The sequence below is a fragment of the Melanaphis sacchari genome, unplaced genomic scaffold (genome assembly GCF_002803265.2).
Source record: "Melanaphis sacchari strain LSU unplaced genomic scaffold, SCAv2.0 Contig61_pilon_pilon, whole genome shotgun sequence".
NCBI lineage: Eukaryota > Metazoa > Arthropoda > Insecta > Hemiptera > Aphididae > Melanaphis > Melanaphis sacchari.
This window is the reverse complement of record NW_020271437.1, coordinates 54319-75463: the sequence shown is the minus strand read 5'-3', so window position 1 is coordinate 75463 and position 21145 is coordinate 54319. Positions and strand designations below refer to the sequence as shown.

The window sequence follows — 21145 nt, the reverse complement described above, 5'->3', positions numbered from 1 at the left end:
AATCAAAGGTGCTAAAATATATTAAAAACTCTTCAGGAATTTGTGTGACGTCACTATAACCTTCCATAGCTTTTTTGGTGAACTTTAGTTTGTTTTTATGTCACCCATCCTTTTCGCCAAAAGGTATGTCGTAATTTTCATAAAACTAATAATCTAAAAATTTTCATATTGCTCGTACAAATACGTACAAACTAAAAGCAAAAGATTTGCAAAAAAATTTTATATTTCTCAAGTGGTGGGTACTGATTTGACGTCACGCCAACCTCCCTGAAGGGTTTTTAATATAACTTATCTTTTTGGTCATACAAATTCTAGGCCACTGCATACAAATTCGTACAAATAACTTACTAAATGATAGAATAATATAATTTCCATATTTTTAAAAAGGGAGGCTACCATGAGGTATATGTCATGATTGTGTGCGACGACGCACCAGAACTATAGACTGCAGTTGACGTAGGAGTAGTGGGGGTTGTAAAGATGTGTGTATGCACTGTACAGGTACGGTAAACAACGCGCGTCACTACACAAATACACAGAAAACTAAATATCTCCAAAAACAATTTAATTGATAAATTTCGAAATGTTTTCATTAGATAGCTAATTTGCACACCAAACTTTCTTAAACTTTCTTAAACTTTTTAACTTTTGTTTAAAAGAAAAATCATGAACATCGATACAGTAAAACTTCAGATATAGATACGACCAACAATACATGCATATAGGACATAGGTACCTATATTATACGTGTAATACATAATTTAAAATATATTCGTTTTTAAACCATTTATTAACGGTGATCACAGCAATTATTTCAATCGTTTATTCATTCAAATAGGATTCTATTATTTTCTCATAAGTATATATAATTCGATTTCATCGTTTTTAAATTAATGACTACAACAAAGGGCTGTAATATGATAATTACAATCAGTTTCCAACCCTTCATCCATCATTTTCTATAAGTACTTAATGCAATATCGTTTTAATAACCCAGGTATTAAATATTAAATGTATGCTTAAATTATTCAGATAACGCACATTCGAAATTTTCAAAAACGCTATAACGTATTTTTACCTTAATATCTTCTGTTTTATCAAAGTATAAAGTATTAAAAAAAAAAAAAAAAAAAACACATTTTATAGTTTCTTTTTATTTTTATCTTAAAAAATATAAACATTAAATCACTTAAAACATCTGTATTATATTTTATTAGGTAATTTACATATTTAATCATATACTAGACATCATGTTTTATAAAAATATAATTGACTTGTATTAATAAAGTTTTTGAAAAATCTCTATATCATACTTTACACATTAAAAATTAAATATACTTTTTAACTTTTATATTTGTATTATAATGTCTTACAATTTATAATAGTATATGGTAAGTACGTTAGTGCATCTTATTATAGGGTGCTTAAGAGCATATTTTCTAGCTTAGTTTTTAAAACCCATAGCTTTTCAGTTTCAAAATTAAAAAATTTAAGAAAAATATTTTTCCATTTATAATAACATTATTTTATTGAGTTTTATATACAATTATAATTTCAGATAATATGTTTAGATATAAGTTATTTAGAAATCTATAATACTAATTATATAAATATTATTATAAAAATATCGAGGAGATAGTTTACAATAGTCTATACTTTTATAATTATAATATAGCATGTTTGTATTTTATGAAAAGGACATAAATACGGCGATGTTATTAGCTATTTATTCTCTGTATATTTATAAATTAATAATAAAGTGAAGCTTATACCAGATTTACACTACACCGTGTCATGATCTGCATTTTTAATATATGGGTTGTACAATGTTTGTATCACAAAGCTAAAATGTTGCATATATATTCAAATCAATATGACAAAGGGTAGTGTAAACCTAACTCCAACAATTACCTAGTACATTTAATGGTTTATAATTTCATTTTTTTTTTTTTTAAATCAAATTATTTTTAATTTGTACTTTGAAATTCTACCTTTATATTATTGTAAGCTCGGTCCCTAAGTATCGAGAAGCAATAAAAAGGTTGGTTGTGAAATTTAAAAAGGTTCAATCTGATATTTTTTTTTTCAATGCAAGTACGTGTAGTAACACGACCCGATTTAATCAACAAACGACAAAAATGTATCTGATTGTGTACAATGTCAAATTTTATTGTAAAACATGCTAAATAAATACAAAAATTGTAGAATATAAATTAATGAATGTCTATAATAAGGCATATTTTTTATAACTAAATTATTTTATAATCCACTGAAGTAATGCGTAAGCAGCCCCCGTAGCGTTGTCGGTTCAAAATTTGAAGAAAAAAAATATTTTGCAATCACTTAGTACCTAAGCCTGTTTGTTTTTTTATAAGCAAAAAAAAAAAAAGTTCTAATAAAGTACAATGTAAAAAACAAAACATTTTCAATGCTTACTGTGGTGTCATTTGAATGTCAAATAAAATTTAAAAAAATTAGATACATCAGACATCAGTTGATGTGCAAACTACATACTATTCAAAAAGTCGGTATTCTGTTTATGCATAGTATGATTATTACTAAACAGTTTTTTTTTTAATTAATGCCTAACTATAGGGTTCTCAATTTTATATCTTATATAAATTATTTATTTATTAATGGTTAAACGATATTTTTATAAAACAATTTAAATAACTTAAAAATGCTAAAAAAAATTACAATAAAATAAATAACACCCCTAAGTTGTAATTAAATTGCTACGAGGGATATAATATTATAACATATACACGTAAATGTAACAATGTCTTACCCCTATTATTGCATCTGATCGAAAATACCTTTGTATCATATAGTAAGACAAACTTATGTTTTTCAAATGAGAACTCCTCTTTTTACTTTAAAAAATTTAGTAGATATTTTTTTTTAAAAAATGTCCATGAATCTAAATCAAAGTTAGAAGTAGTTTCTAAGTTAGTAAAATGTGTGTTCTAAGGATAATAATCCTTAAAAATTATTTTACAAAAATATATATTATGGTGGATCTAGCCGTTTTTATTATACTCAGAGTCTCAGTCATTTTTAAAATGTATAAATGTCGATAAATTAATATTAATTAAAAAAATGTTTAACTTATCACAACCGCTTTACTTTCTAAACCTATTATCCGTGGCGATTAATATTTGTTAACTTGTGAACTATTCGTCAAACTTTCGATTTAAATAATAAAAAAAAAAAATAAATAAATAAATTAAAATTAAAATCTGCAAATTAATTGAATGGGCAAAAAAGTGGTTTTTATTTGAAAATCAGAAGTTGATATCGCCACAGAGCACTTTTTAAAAGGCACAAAGCGTAATAAATTAATATAAAAAAGAGGGTAGCCAGTAGGCGTGCTAGGTAAATCTTTGTTTAAAGTATAAGATACACGTATATTACATATCATCATATTTCTATGTGCACTGATGTTCACTATTCGGAATGACATTGGAGGTGGCTACAATATTCTATGCCGTAAGTTCACGCGAGGAACGCCCGGCACTTATTATTATTTTATTTTTTTTTTTCAACGAATTTCGTTTACGCCTCATCGTAATTTCTTGACGACCGCGCGCGCGTCCTATCGCGTATCATTTTGCCCAAAAGCCCTATACACGTGTATAATAATAATATATAATAATATGCGTGTCAGTTCTCAGCGGCGTCGACAGCCTTCATTTATCATTCGCGTTTCGCGTTTAACAACGTCGGTCGACCAGCATAACAGTGACGGTAAACCACATAAAACGTCCTTCGCTTATATTATGCTATACTGTGTGTGTGTGTGTGTGTTTGTGTTCAGCCTACACGCCGCCTATTCGACCTTACTGCCTGTGTCGGAGGCGGTATAGTGGTTAAAATGCTCTCGCATTATACCCCGTGGTGATCCCTGAACCCGCACCGACGACAGAACGCTACAACGGGAATTTAGTAAATAACATCGTAGATAATGATAATAATAATAATAATAACAACAACAATTTAAATAAATAAAATAAAACAATATTAATCGTTTCACATCCACATAAATATTTTATATTATGTAGGTACAATTAATAACACGCGGGACAACGCGAATTGTCATAAATATATTATATTATACGTATGAGTAATCCACGCCGACGCCGAATGAAACGAAATATTGCGATAAAAAAAAAAAAATATGTATGAAAGTAACGACACCATCTGACATACACATGGCCATAATATTATATAAAATCAACTAATATCAAAGTCTTTCCTTATCAGAGACACATTTGGGATTACTTTTATTTATTAACTTTTTTTTTTTTTGGAGATGTCATAAATTATATTATACATATAGTATGTTAATTTATCAAACAGTAAATAACTTTATCTGTTTTATGCATTTTTCAATAAAACAAAAATACAGTGAACTGTAAAAGTTTACGGTTTTTGCACCGTTTAGTATACGTGTAGGATATAGATAGCTAATACAAACTCCACTATTTGTTTTGTTAAGTATTATAATAGTTAATATAATTTCTACGTTCTTAAGAGAAGTCAATTTCATTTAATTTTCATTAAACTATACAATAAATTTAAATTAAAACTAATTTAAAATAAAGCTACTTGATCAAACCATAGGCGTGCACACGGATGCAGAGAGTTAGATTGCATCTGCAACATTTTTTGAGCCGATTAATTGGCAAGTTGGCCATGGAGGTACAAGTTATAGCTATTTAGTTGTGTAGTCAGTGGCTTATTTAATAGAAATAGAAAAAAAATTATCTAAACCAATTTATACACCAATATAATTTTAAAATATTGATTAGAAAATAATGGAGCTTTTCAATAACAACACCAGAAAACAATTAATAATTTATTAATTTTATTATTAAAAACGTAATTTTAAATATCTTACAAAAACCAGTGGGGGGGGGGGGGAAGATATTCCCAGGATATGGGAAATATCACCCATATCCTGGTTCAGTACCACAACTTCGGTAAATTCTATTACTCAGTCTCCCTAATTAATAATTATAAACATTATTTACCAATAATTATGTTATGTTCTTTAATTATATAGCATAAGACACCAGTTATAATTTTAACTATTTATGTTATACTCAATAGAATGATATGTATGGTGCATAATATCAAAGTGACACGTGTTAAATATTAATATATGTACTTAATTTATGACCACAAATAAATAGATTAAGCCCCTGAATCTGAATATTGAAAATAATACTTCAGAAAATGATAAAAAAATATTCAGAAAATGTTCAAAAAAACCAAAAGAAATGTAAAAAGTTAAAAAAACTATTTGTTTATATCCCTAACATTTTTATTATGGTTTTATTATTATTATTTCTATGGCTTTCAAAATTATAATACTTGAAAAAAACGATTAAAATTTGTAAACGTAATTATAACAGAAAACGAAAAACATAAATAATTGAATAACATAAAACAAAACATAATAATTAACAAAATATTTGATATATCATCAAAAAAAAAAAAAAAAAACATAGCGCAAAACGCTATATATAGTATATCATTCAAAAAATAATTAATTTCTAATTAACTATAAAATAAATTAAAAATTTAAATTCTTAATAATGATAAACTCAAAAGTTAAATAACGTTTAAATTAAGAATAATTATAAACTCAAAATTTGTTTAACGTTATAATTGTAAATAACGAACGATTTTTGTTTTCAAATGCAAGTCCTGTTTTTTTTCTCATCAGCATGTATATATTTAAAATATAAATTTAACTAATACTAATTCCGATTGGACAAGTTAAGAAAACATATTATTGTTATCTTTCAGCTATTTATTAATACACATAGTTAAATTATCCTAGCACTATTATATTATTATCATATATATCATACAATATAAATCGAAAAAAATGTTGTTGCGCTGTATAGTATACCACCAACTGGAAGTTGGCATTCAATTATATAAAATGATTAATAGTTGAGCGAACTTAATAAACCGAAATGAATAAGATCTGAATCGTATTAGTTCCATCACTACCATTCAAAATGCAGAATAGGTATATTTTACGTAGGTGCTGAACACGTGCACGCAAATTTATTAAAACAACTTCTGAGCTTGACTGGAGTGAATTAATTTTGAGAAATCCCAGAGCTTATCTCAATGTATACATTCAAACAGAATTTTTACTTGCACAATATGTTAAGTTGCACCTATACTAAAATTATTCTACCTCGACAGTAATATGTTATGCTAATGTTCTCCGTTATTTTGTTTAGTATTTTAATTAAAATTACGCAATAAGAAGAAAACTATCATTTACTTTATGGTAAAACTATCTTAGTGATAATTATATAATTTTAAAAACGTGTCTATTGACATATTCATATAGGTACGTAAATATAAGCTCAAATTCGCATCACACAAAACATTTTTTTATTTATCAAAACAAAAATAATTGAATTAAATTTATAAAACTATAAATAATAAACTCTTTAATATTTTTAAGAATGCTTTAACTACAAAATAATCACTTAAATCTGAATTCGAACTTTTTTTTATGACCACTATTTTTTTAATGTATATATTGTATACTTTTATAAATATTTATAATATATACATAAAATTCATTAGTCTCAATCCAAAATACGAGTATAAGCAATAACAACCTAATTGAAAAAAAAAATAAAATAATAGTATCGATTTTATTAAATGTATATATATATAATTTTGAATAATATTTGCATTTTTGCTGTTAATCACAAATATTTATTCTTGATACAATACATACACACTTTCCTTTTTTAATAATCAATCAATACTGTGATAGTTTAATTACAACAAAATCTGCATGTATTGACGATATTTATATTTTTCATGCCAAATTAGGCATATTGTTGACATATCTTCGAACACAATCAATCAGCATTAATTATTAATTGGCTATACAATTAGGTATAATATACATTTTTAATATTTGCTGTACTCTGACTGCGTGTGGTTTTAATTCAGAACAATATATAAGTAAGAGGTATGTACATTGTGTTCAAAAATGGTATATAATAGCGATGGTGAAATCGAATCCATGGATGTTAAATGTATTGTTTATATTATAATTGAAAATGCGTAACGCGCGAAAATAATTTGAAAAATTAAATTAACATACATGTCGACATAATCGGTCAACAGTGTTAACATTTTATAATAATCGGTATTTCCTACTACGTTTTAACAATGCAGTATAAATGAAGTTGTTTAGAACAAAAAGCTTACAAATTGTTTCCCATATTTTGGGAGATGATACTGGATTGGAACAATGTACTACGGAACGGTGAAAATTGGTTATATGAGGATAAGGTTTTTAAATTTTAAATATAACTCTGCAATTAATGGTCAAGTAAACAACAACAAAATGTTACAGATTAATAAACAATAATACAAGATTTCGAATAAAATAACCTCTGACGGTACTGTAGCTAAATTGCCTATACAACACGCCGCGTAATTGTAAATTGATAATTATTGGAATGTACTTATTAAAAATAACCAATTGAAATTTTATCTGTTCTGTTTTTTTTGTGGCTACAAAATGTAAATCATATACACACACAAAAAAAAATAAAATAATAGGAATTTTTTTCTACTTTATAGTTTATTATTAATGTTCACATCATTGAATAAATCATTGTAACGGATGTGTTAAATTCGGATTTAATGATTAATCGTTCATCGAAAAACATATTTCTAACCAAAGACGGTGGTTTAATTGTTATTTTTAAATTTATTAATAATTCATTTTTCTATAACAAATATAGTAAGCTGAACTAATTTTATTCAAAAATATCGCTCGTTTTATATTAATTACTATTATATTGTATACATAATGTATTATTAATATTATAAACTTATAAGTTAATACTCCATTAGCCAATACGAACTGTTTATAGGTTCATGGTCAAAATTTTAAATGTTCAATCGCTTATAAGAAAATGTGTCTACATATTTTTTATATTTTTAAATTGATATGAAAATACCTTGTGAGAAATTGTGTAATATATTTCTAAGATTATTTATTATCGATATATATCAAAAAATAAAATATTTTAAAAATTTAAAATTTCTATAAACAGTATAAACTTAAAATAAATATTTAAAAAAATAATTTTACACAGAAAAAATGAACTTGGTTACTTACGCGGTAATAAAATATTTTAAGTTTCTGCCTTATATATATATATATATATTTAATTACAACAAAATAACAAAGAAAACAACTAAAAAAGTCAAAAATTCAGGTGTCCATAATTTAATAAATCCTAAATATTCAAAATATTTTTAGAAATAATAGATATAAATATTGATTAAAAATTTCAATTACCTATAATCATAACTGCAGTACAAAAACAAAATATATTTTTCGAAAACTGACGTAAAAATTTCTTTTTTACTATATTTATTATTAATTTTTCCGTATCTTATAGAAAATAACTAGACATTTTTAACTTCTCAAAGTTTCAGCTCGATTCAACTTTTTACTAAAAACTATCCTTAAAATCGAAGATTTTTAGTTCTCCAATAGATGACGACAGTCATAAATATATATATATATATATATATATTTAAAACACGCATCAATTATATAACTATAAAACATGTATTGCTTCCATTAAAGTCTAAAAATAATACCTTTAATATATTTTGATATATTTATTAAAAGAAAACTACGTTTGCGACTTTGGACATATATTTTGTTAATTGACGAATAAATTCGCACAAGCAATTCGCTAAATGTTTGAACAATTTTCAAAACCATAGGTGATAGCTGGTTGGGTTAGGCTATGGGGTACACAGACGTGAAGCGGAATTCGCAAGTAAACCACTTTCATCTACACTTGTTGTAACATACACGTCATATCTATCGTGTAAAGTGCGTTAGTGTGAATATGGTGAAGTAAATATCGTTCATAACCGTTTGTGGGACAAACCCACGATGCAGGTTCAAAGCGCATTGTAGGCGTATCATACGGGGTACGCTCCCACACAGATATAGACTAATGTTGTTGAATATTTAGGTAGGTAGGTAGATAGGTAATTGAGCGGGCAGGTGAATGAGTAGGTGGATAGGTGGATTGTACAGTGTAATTCGATTTATCAAACGACACGATGAAGGCGAAGGCGTAAGAGGGTGTTAACACCGAGTTCGCACTGCTGAGTGGTGTAGGGTTCTAAAGACCGCGCACTAACTACATAAACATTTGAATTAGTGACGAGTATCAAGTTGATTGAAATCACGCTTACGATACATTATAAATATTTATGTTTAATCCGATTTAACTGGAATTTTGCCTGGAAGTGTAATACATAACATATTTTCCCGCTGTTAGCACGTCATTTTAGTCAGTGCCACAGCATAGCCAACGACAACTCGGTTGAATATATAAAAATATAATCGATAACTCACAATCATACGATAGTGTATGGTAACCGGTCAAAATAAATATTTTTTTATATTTTCACTGTGTCGTATTATTTCGGGTACCAAAATGATGATTTCTATTTTAATTAGGTTGTACAGTTGTGCAAAAATGAATTTACAATTATTAAAAGTTTTTTTTTTTTTTTTATATATATAATATTTATTTTATTTTTTGCTTAAAGATGAAAATCAAAAGCTACACTTAATATTTTTTTTGATCTAATTTTGAAATTTCCATTCATCAAAAACAACTATTGACAACAAGTGACTAAAAATAATTTATTTTCAAAAGTCAAAGTCCAATTATTATCAAAATCAACGTTCACTAAAAAAAAAACAACATCTTATCAAGATCGGTTGACTATCTTAATACTTTATTATATTTAAGAAAAATGTATAATCATATAATTAAGACGACGAATACTCAAAATAATATGTTTGTATATTATATGCTGTATGCGCTGTCGAGCTCTTAGCTGGCAGTTGGCTCGATAACTCGTATTGTACAATGGTTAAAAAATTCAAAGATTATATATTCACACAGAAATCAATTATTTATAAAATAATAATAATAAATGTACGTATAATAATTGACTATAATGTGATATTAGGTATACATACACAAATATACTGTGACTATCAAGAATTTCTCTCAATAGTACTTAAAAATCGTACGTAAATAATAATAATTCAAGTAATAATATAAAACTTATCGATTCCGGTGATAGGCAGTCGATGCGAACGGTGGCAGCAACTCGTCAGCAGCAGTCAAAATAACTATCCAAGGACGGATGTCGGACAGTGATCCATATAATCGCCGAATATCGTAATCTTAATATGATGTCACACTAAAATCATAATAGTTATATATATATATATATATTTTTTTTTTAACACTAATATGACATGCTAAAATATTATTTTTTTTATTTGTGTTTGATAAAAAGTGAAAACTAGTCATGATAAGTCTATGATATAAATTAAAATAACAATTAGATAACGGCTTGACACCTATCAAAACTGTTGTTATGTAATGTTATTTGTATTTCTTAATAATACAATGTGTGTTCAATATGTTAAACTCTGACAATATAAATATTGCACATACTACAATACCTTTTACATTAATACATTAAATCAATCAATACCTTCCAAAACATAATTTCAAGGTATGACGTTTAAAACTTGTTAGTAATAAATAGAGCGCAGATTCCTATGCACTAAAAATTGTAAAAATATGCAATAAAATTTCAATTATTTACATCAAAAATAATTACAATATATATAGAAATATAATATTCAATAATAAATATTAGTACTTATATTTAGTTATTGTAAAAAATGTTTTATAGATTAATATATATTTCATACTTTATTTATTATTTAAATTAATAATCATATGCATTTCCAGTTTTTCTTCATTGAAGCTGTGACGTTTATCTGTCAACATATTTTAAATACTAAAAACGATCGTTCGACGTCAGCCGAAGTTGTTGGGGCATATTTGAATATTTGAAGCAATTCAGTATGGATGGGTCTTAATAAATATTATCAAGTTAAATGTTTTTGCCTAATAATACTGCATTAATTTGTCGTATAATTATGAGACCTTTATTTTTATTGTAAAGACCACGTAATTTTGTTTGAAATTTTATTCCCTTCAATTTAGAAATAGCTTGAATTTTTTTTTTTATTCCATCAATTATTGAAATACTTTTATGTCAATATATAATGTCATATTTTGAGTTTCTAGTTTCTTTATTTCTATCATAAACATTGCAAACAAGTGAATATAAATGTTAATTTATTGACAGCATTAACATCTTAAATTATATCTAGAATTTTTTTAACACTTAGCGCGTCATCCTTTGCCAGTCTCTCCATAACTTTTTTATATTTGTTGAAATTATCTGCGTAATATAACGATGCTAGAATCCATGTCCCTCGCCTAATAAAAACTGGAACAGGTGGTGAAGATAAATCGCTCATTTCCTCTTTAAAAATAGAGATTAGACTTAGCGTTTTTAAAAATATTTTCTTTCCATTATTAATTTAAGTCTTAACTTTTGGAAATAACTTCCTTACTGCAAATCGATTACAAGCATAAACGGTATACGTTACATGAATTATGTTAGTATAAAATATCTTTACAGGCTTCCTTACTTTTATCATATAAACGCTGCATCTGTCTTTAAAAATATTACACTGCATTCTATTTCCACATCATTCCATAATAATTTCAAGAAGTCATTGGTAAATCGGATAATGGTTTCAATGTTTGTTTTGTTCAATTGTTTGGATGCTGGGAGATAAGGTTTCCAGAAAAGTCTTTATTCATAATTTCTACAAGTAAATTTTCAATATACAATCCCCATGTATATAGATGGTCTCGTCAAAAACAATATGAATTACATTTTGTCCAATTTTTTTTTTCATTTCATTCATTGTTTTTTGATATTATCTATTTAAATAGTTCTTTTAAAATATGTTTTTATCAAGGGTTGTATATTTAAGGATTTATTTAACAAATTACAGAACTATAGGTTTTTCATTTTTCGTAAGGTATATTAGAAAATACCATAGGTCATAGAAAACCATATATCTTAAAAAAAAATTATATTAATATAACTTGAACTATAACTAGTTATAAACAATTATTATTTTACTAACTTCTTTGTAAATGCAGACATATGGATAACTTAAATAGTAAAAATAATAAAACCAACAAATACAAAACAATTAAATAAATTAAGATTATACAAAAATAACTACCTGTCTTTATGTGTTGATCTATCTGAGATTTTCTCTCAGAAACGATAGATTTTCCATAATTGTTACAAAATATTATTTTTTTATTAGTAATAAAATCTTCAGTGTCTTATTTGTTCGCTGAGAAAATATATTCTCAAATTTAATTAAACTTATTTTTTTTGGTATATTTAAGATTTACGATTAACAAGTTAAACTAAACGCACTAAATGGTGTGTTAATCGCAGTGGTATGTTATTAACTGACTAACATAACTAGAACGATTAAGATAATATATATTATACAAGTTTAGATCGTAATCGATTAGTTTACTTATCTTCATTTAAATAGCTTTGTAATTCCTACAAAATTTATTTTTGATTTTTCTTCTCAACAAATAATTATTTTATACATTTTTAAATTTTGCTTCAATATACAAAACATTTTGAATTTCGTAAAAATATGCGAAAATGTATTGTAAAATAACCATTAAATTAGTAAAAATATGCAAAAAAAAAAAAATCATCAGTAACTTCAAACTATAATGATTTGTAAAGATAACTAACAAAAATCCGAAAATACGAAAAGGAAAATAATACGCAATGGCATAGAAATCCGCTCTCTCTACAAACTTAACAGGTAAAATCGATCAGTTAAATAAATCTCATACTGAATAAAGCATTTTTTTTTGGATAAGTAAATATTTATGATTAAAGATTATGTATCTAATATGATTATAGTCTTTGAAAATATTTTCTTTAAAATTATCGTAAAAGATTAAACTATATACTGTGTATTATATTTTAAAAATACTTCTTGCTTTTATTTTTTCATAATTACAACCTGAAACCTGAAGGAATACATTTTTTTCTTTTAACTACTTATGTGTTAGACGAATATAAAATAAATCTTGGCATTATTTTTTTTTTTTTTAATGTTCACACAAGAAATTACACACCATCACCAATACAATAACTTTATCATTTTACTAGAAATCTAAAACTCATCTTATACTGTTGAAATAAAAAATAACTTTAAACAAATTCCATTTCCAGCACCGAACAACTTTAAAAATAAAAAAAACTTTGGTGTCATGAAATGTATATAACATATATAACTATCTTGTAATAGTAAAAGAAAGCGTAGTAGAAAATATTAAATATATGTTTGAGAATTAGTAAAAAGTTTATATGAAATGTATTATATACATGCTTCTATTATACAATATTTGATTTATTCTAGTTTCCTAAAATTTAGGAAAAATAAATTATTTTTATTATTAAAATATTTTATTTTTATTTAAATTATGAATATTTTTATAATTATTTAAAGTATAGATTTAAATCGACTGACATATTTCAATAAATAATTACTTAACAAATTATCTATTGTAATTTGTAGTATTATATAAACAAACTTTTTTTTTTTTTTTTGTTATTAGTAATATTTTCAATTAATATAGTATTCGTATATAAACAAATCTTAATATTATTATATGATAAAAATATTTAAAAATCTTACTTAAAATGTCTTAATCGATTCAAGCATAATTTAAATACTTAATCTAGTCATTACGATTCTTTTACAGTTTCAAAATCCCAATAATCCATCACAGCCATTGGAGTTAAGTTTAGTAAGCTAAAGATTTAGTTTAGTTTGCATTATCAAAGGACTAAAAGAAAGGCGTATATGCCTTAAGTTTTTAGCGATTTTGAGTAAATTTAAGTTTTTTTTCTCAGTTATGTCGTAAAACGATATCGCTTAAAATAATGGTACCATTAGTATCCAAAAGTAGTTGAAAAAATAAAATCACTGTTACTTTGTCAAAGTACTTATACAACGAAAAAAGACAACTTTCATGGCAATGTTAACTTTGAAAACACCAAGAAGAGATATTAATAGGATCCTATATATACGAGATACTTAGTTTAGAAACAAAATAGTCTCGAACAATTTTCCAAAATGTAATAATCTTTAGTCCAGTTACAGGTGCTTGGGGACATTAGAAAATTCTCCAGCAATAAAATTATATATATAGATATATAAAGTGAGAAAGAGAATGAGAGAAAATTCAATGATAATCACCACTCGAAGGCCTCTCTATCGAATAGTTTAATGAACCTAACTCTTCCTGAGGGCAAAACGAAAACGTTTATTGCTGCTACAAAGCAAAGCGATTTTCCCCTTAGTTCACTATTACATTATATTTTTCTCCAAAATCGATTTTTCAAGGACGCGTTTGGAATCGCATACTATCGGTAGCTTTTATAAAGTGTACATGTATAATAGAAAATCAGCCAAATTAAAAACCCAACAATTTATATACCTTGTGGGTCGTTTTTTCGCGTTTTAAGTGAAAATACATATAATAAAACTTATTTTAACTATTTTTTTTCTCCTTCACAAAAATTATCATAATATATTAATGTATTATAATATTATGGTTACCAACTATACTCAATATCTGAAACCAAGTACACTATATCATATTATTGATACAACTTTTTATTTATTTGTTGTTGGTAAATACTATTTTCTATTATAATTTAACGATTTACCTATATAATAGTAGGTAAATAAATGAATAGTATTACTATTGCAATATCTCTTAGTAGATTCAAAAAAATACATGTTGGATATTATAAATAATAGTGATATACATTATTTTAAAATAAGATTAAACGCAGTTATATAACTCGAAAAATTATTGATGGATTATAATAATATTTCGTATTAGTTGATGTTTAAGAAGTCACTGTAGAGTTTCTGCGAATATCAAACAAATACAATAATAATAATATATAAACATACAAACATTGAATATTATATTTAAAAAATAAAACGTAACTCACGAGATAAGGATTGAAAGCAACACAACAAATACATAAACATACAAAGTAAAAGTCAATGAAACTTTTTACAAGTCAACAAGTACTTCATTAAGCCTTAATAAAAATGGCCCCACATCTATATCGTTAGTTATCCCTATTTTCCTTTCATGTGACATATAAATCGTCTTTCATACTCGCCAATCCGTATATTTTTCATTTAAATATATTTCTCCAGTTAGTTGTATCCTAATAGACATACAATAGAATGTAACAGTAGCAACTAAAACCCATAATAAACAAACTATAATATACAATAACTTATGATCTTTGATTTAATAAACATTATTATTATTTATTATTTTTTTTTTTTTTGAATTATTGTTCATTATTACTTTCTGCTGTTTTCTAGTATTTTTTGTATTGAGAAGAATTAAATGAAAAACATATTTAATATATTTTACAATTTTTATTTATAGCCCAAACACACTCGCTTTTTATAGTCTATATAGTTACTATAAATACATACATAATACTCCAACTGTAAATCATTTCTATTTGTGATTTAGTCAGTTATTTGTAACACTATCTATATGTAAATATCCGATAATTTAACAGAGTAAAAATAATTTATTCCGCCACTGTTCATACAAATTTATTAAGAATGTATCGAACTTCAGTTTTTCAGAATAATTCAAAATCAAACTCGACATTGAATCCTTTTTTTCTTTAAACGTTTTTTTTCAGACATTTTGATTATCAAACTTTAATTATTAGATATTAATACAATGATATAACCATGAGCACTAATAGAGACCATGCCAGAATTGTGTATAATAAAAATAGTATTTTAGGGTATCTACGGCTATTTATATTATATAAAATATAAATTATATTTATAGTGTATTGCTTATATTAAACTTGATTTGTAAAGCGTTCAAAATGTAGATCGACTTGTTCGTAGTATAAAAACAAACAGCAATTATTAACATTAATAATTAATATTGATTAATATTAGTATTAAGTACAAAATAATTATATATTAACATGCATTATTTATATCAGTCAAATGTTATAAAATTATTAACTCTCACCTCAAACATAAGATACGATTTTTGAGTTGATTTAACAGAAATATTTAACTTGATAAATATTTTTTTTATTTCATTGTTATATAAAAAAAAAAAAAATTATAATTATTACTAAAAAATAGTGTAATATATTAAAACTAAATCTATTTAATAACATACTTTTTAAAGTCTAACGATCGAGATCTTTCACAGAAGTCTATATTAGCAAAGTTTTAATAAAATCATTGCTATTTTTATTAGAAATTGAGCAGATTTTATATAGAGTTTAAAAAGTTGGAAAAATTTACATCCTAAAAATTCTAATTTTAATTAAAATTAAAATGATTTATATTGAATTTACATATATTAAAAAGTAAAATGCAATTTTACTTAATTGTAATTTTAAAAGCAATTTAGTTTAAAGCGATGAATATTAAAATAGAATAAAAATAAATAAATTGTGTAGGTAAATTCCATAAAATGTGAATGCATTTATTGTTTTACGCGTAAAGCTTGCTGTTTATTAAATTATTTACATTTATTTTTTTTCAATCTTATTTCGATGTTTATTATTTTTCTCTTTAATAATATATTTTAAAAAATGAGTAATTGTTTAGAATTTGATTTATTGAATAAAAATATTATATTTAAAAGTATTAAAACAACTTTAATAGAATAAGAAAAAATCCAAAGAATAATTCCAACATAATAGCTCCAAATTCTAATGACAAATATTTATTTAAAAAAAATATTGCCTCAAAACTATTTAATATCCATTCAAATCCACTTTTATTTTTATTTCAATAAAGTATATTTTAAGTCAAATAATAATAAAATATAAAACCTATACGTAAAACCCTAAAAAATATTACACTATTAATGATTTAAATTTAAGACTACTAAAAAAATCATAAAAAAAAAGATTTTACATGAATGAGTTTTTATCTATATTGGGCATGAATCTGGGGAAATATATTGTATTGATATTCTTTTAAGTATAAACACTAGGTTAGGTTAAAATCTTGAGTTACAATTTTTTGTGTTACATTGTAAGCAAAATTATTTTAACATATTTGATTATTATAGTAAGCAATGAAAAAAAAAATTAAAATTAAATGTTAAACATTTAAATAATAATTTAAAACTATAGTTAATTTTTTTGTCGAATACACTTCAGTATCAAAAGGAATATCAATTATCGTTTATAAATAATAATAATAATAATAAACTAATAATTTTTATTTAAATTTTATTTCTAGGCTGCAGTCAAAGTGGAAACTCATTCTTGTCGTCATGCTACTAAGCCAAACAACAAAGAAAAAAATCAAAATCCCAAGTGCATCGCTTGTGAGTATACACTAATTAATTATCATTAATAAATATTTAAATTAAATTTTTCCCCTTGGTACATCATTAAATGTACATAATATAACAACAACATTATTTATTGATATATACTTGGAGATATTGATAATCACTACACAATAATAATTTAACTCAATAAATTAAATCTATTAAATGAATTTCAGTCCGTTTTTAAATTGAAAATTCTTCAAATGTTTAATTTTGACACACGCGTTACAAGTCAAATATTTGTATGCATATTTTTTATGATTCAATATATTATCAGATGCATTTCCCTGGCACCCCCACCTCCGAATTTCGGATTCAAACCAAGGGCTTTCGTTTGTGCTACGTTTGTGCTGGATTGTGCTCGAATTTCATCGTTTGTGCTGCAACCCTTCAGGAGTTATAAGGGATTTCTTTTGGGGGTAGCTGCGGGGTGCCGCCAGGAAATGCAACTAAATTTAAATTGCGCTCTAATATGATTATAAAGTATTGATGTCATTTTATGTCTGTTCGCCGTTGCTCGAATAGTCGAAACCCGATCCAGAAAATTTTCTGTTACATTTTCCGTCCTACTGGTCCACTATACGGTAGGTTCGTCTATTCACTTGACGTATGTGGTATCGCTAGTATGTATGGTACCTTTACCTATACAACACGACATAGTACATACCACCTATAATTCAGAGACCGTACATACAATATTGTATCTTGCTGACGTTGACTTTCTTCCACCCCATTTTACATTATCTCATCAGTAAGTGTGTGTATAACGGTGAGTTGTTTATATTCACGTCAATATTTACTGACCATGTAGTGTTTTAGCATAATATTATTACTACCAGCATACGTTGTTATATCGTAAAATTATGCGTGCTTTGAAGGTTGGGAAGCGTTGGGTAGTTTTAAATAAAATAAAGCGGTTGTGGGCGTTAAAACAATGGTGGTATAGGCGTGCAGCCAATGATGGTAAAATTGAAACGTAATGATATCAGCAGTATAATTATATAGTTACGCATATAAGGCGTACAGCTGCTAAACAGAGCACAAAGGTGGGTGATATACTGTGTTTAATGACCAAAATTAGTACTAAACAAATACAACAGACAATCCACTTGGATAATGGATATACCTTATTTTTAGGTACATATAGAAAGGCTTTGTGATTTAAATATAACATATGTACTGTTTTTAATTACTTTTTAAACTTGATTGTTATGAGCTATGAATATGTTTATAAATGATTATTGTATATATTTTAAATTTTCATCGATCGAGTGATCTATTATTATATATTATGTTTGTGTCAGGATCATAGTTGATTGGAGATCTGTTGCAATATGTCTATAAATTATTGTTTTTATGAAAGTGATATGATAAACATTCATTTTGTGATTCCATGTAACAGGTAATGAATAATAATGTAGAGCAATCAACGATGTTTTGCTGATAATCATTGTTGATTCTATTACAATTTTAAGTGTTTTTGAATCTTAGTATTTTCATAAATCACTAGATAATTAAAAATGATAAGATGCATTTCCTGGCGGCACCCCACTTTCAAATTTTCGGATTGAAACCATGGCTTTCGTTTGTTACGTTTGTGTTGGATTGTACGAGTTTCATCGTTTGTGCTACAACCTCAGGATTTATAAGGGTTTTTAGTGGGGTGCTATGAACGATCGCACCCCACCAGAATTTTCAAATGAATTATGTTGTTTGTTACAGGGCATGTTTGTGCTGGATTGTGCCCGAGTTTCATCGTTTGTGCTACAACCCTTCAGATTTATATGATTTTAGAGGTCGGCATTCCCAAATTGTAATTTGAACTAACCCAATGAGCCATTTTATGTTGACACACTACCATTAACAATTATTAATCCAACCGTCTCGTTGGTTTTGACATTACAGGATTATTTGTAATTTTTCCATCGTTATTGCTTACTCGTTATTCGTAAAAGTTTTTAATCTTTTAAGTAGGTGCTCTGGAAATCCTAAAATGAGCAGCCCCTATTTTGTCGGAAACCGTTTGTTGTTAATAGGTAAATGTTCTATACGTCTTTTGATTTCTCGTAGTTTAGGTTCAAATTTAACTTTACCTAGAAGTCGATTTTTACATAATATTTACGTAAATCAGCGATTGGTAACCCGCAGCCGGTGAAGCAATTTACAATTAATGCGTTAATTTGTTCAATAATATTTTCAGGCACTTTTAGTACACTAATCTTTTTAGTTTATAACAAAACTAGTCTAACTGTTATCACTTACGTTTATACTATATAGTGTTAATTTACAAGTGGAGGTCTTGAACTTCACAAAATAACAGTTTTAAACAATTTTTAGACGTAATTCGCTTGCTTCAATTTTATAGTTGTTCTATGTATGTCTGCATTTCCGAATCAGACAATTGCACAAAACTTATAGTGACGTTTGCAAGTATATATGTATGTGTTGGCATTACTTTCTATTGGGAAGTACAGAAAATACACCTCAAGCCTTAGTTATAAATGCTTACACGCCGTAATACGAGTTAACAAATAGTTTCAAGCTAGCTGATATTATCGAAAATTAACTAATTAACTGCAAGCATGAAATCGTATAATTTACAAATTTAAAATTTTTCTAGTGGTATTTGTATCTTTTTACTCATATTTCAATGCAAAACGATAAATGTTATAGTAAATAAAATTGTTATATACTATTATACTGTAATTTTTGTTAATGTGGTCCTTTGATGAAAATTGAAAAATATATGACTTACATAGTTAAAAGGTTACAAGTAATCGTGTAATTATTGGAACATCTACTACGATAATCAGTAATAATTAATATAATTAACGATTCCACCACCAGAAATTTCAAAATTTAAATTATGCTATCTGTCTATATAAGGTTTTTACACTTTGGAATTTATTTCAGTATATATTTAAATTCAAAATTTTAACTATGCTATTCATTTGCGATAAGTATTTTACAATTTGAATTTATTTCAGTATATATTTAAATTCAAAATTTCTGGTGATGGAGTCGTTAATTATATTATTATTATTGATTATCGTAGTAGATGTTCCACAATAATTACGATTTACGTAAATATTATAAAATCAAACTTAGAGTAAAGTTAAATTTGAACCTAAAACTACGAGAAATAATCAGACTATATAGAACATTTACCTATTAACAACAACAGTTTCCGCGACAAAACTCTAGCTGTCACTATTTTAGATTTGTGAGCACCTACTTATAAAAGATTAAAACTTTTTACGAATAACGAGTAAAGCAATAACGATGGAAAAGAGTACAAATAATCAACAATGTCAAACCAACGACTGATTTGGATTAATACTGTTAATATAGTGTGTCAACATAAAATGGTCATTTGAGTTCCAAATTTGAATTAAAGTGTTATGACCTCACAAAACTTCATAAATCCTGAAGGGTTGTAGCACAAACGATGAAACCCCGCGCACAATCCAGCACACAAACGTAGCACAAACGAATGGCATAATTTAAATTTAGGTTTTGAGGTGGGGTGCAGTCGTTTCGCCAGCACCCCACAAAAACCCTCCTTATAAATCCTGAAAGGTTGTAGTACAAACGATGAAACCGGGCACGATCCAGCACAAACGTAGCACAAACGATAGTCTTTGGTTTGAATTCGAAATTTGAGGTGGGGTGTCGTTTCGCCAGCA

General features: G+C 26.1%; 1 protein-coding gene across 1 annotated transcript in view; it reads left to right on the top strand.

Annotated features, from left to right (window-relative positions):
• LOC112600192 (receptor-type tyrosine-protein phosphatase kappa) overlaps positions 1 to 21145 on the top strand; it is a 138685-nt gene that overhangs the window by 70331 nt on the left and 47209 nt on the right. Inside the window, 1 exon segment of the mRNA XM_025347362.1 lies at positions 17366 to 17453. Coding sequence (XP_025203147.1) covers positions 17366 to 17453 — 88 coding nt within the window.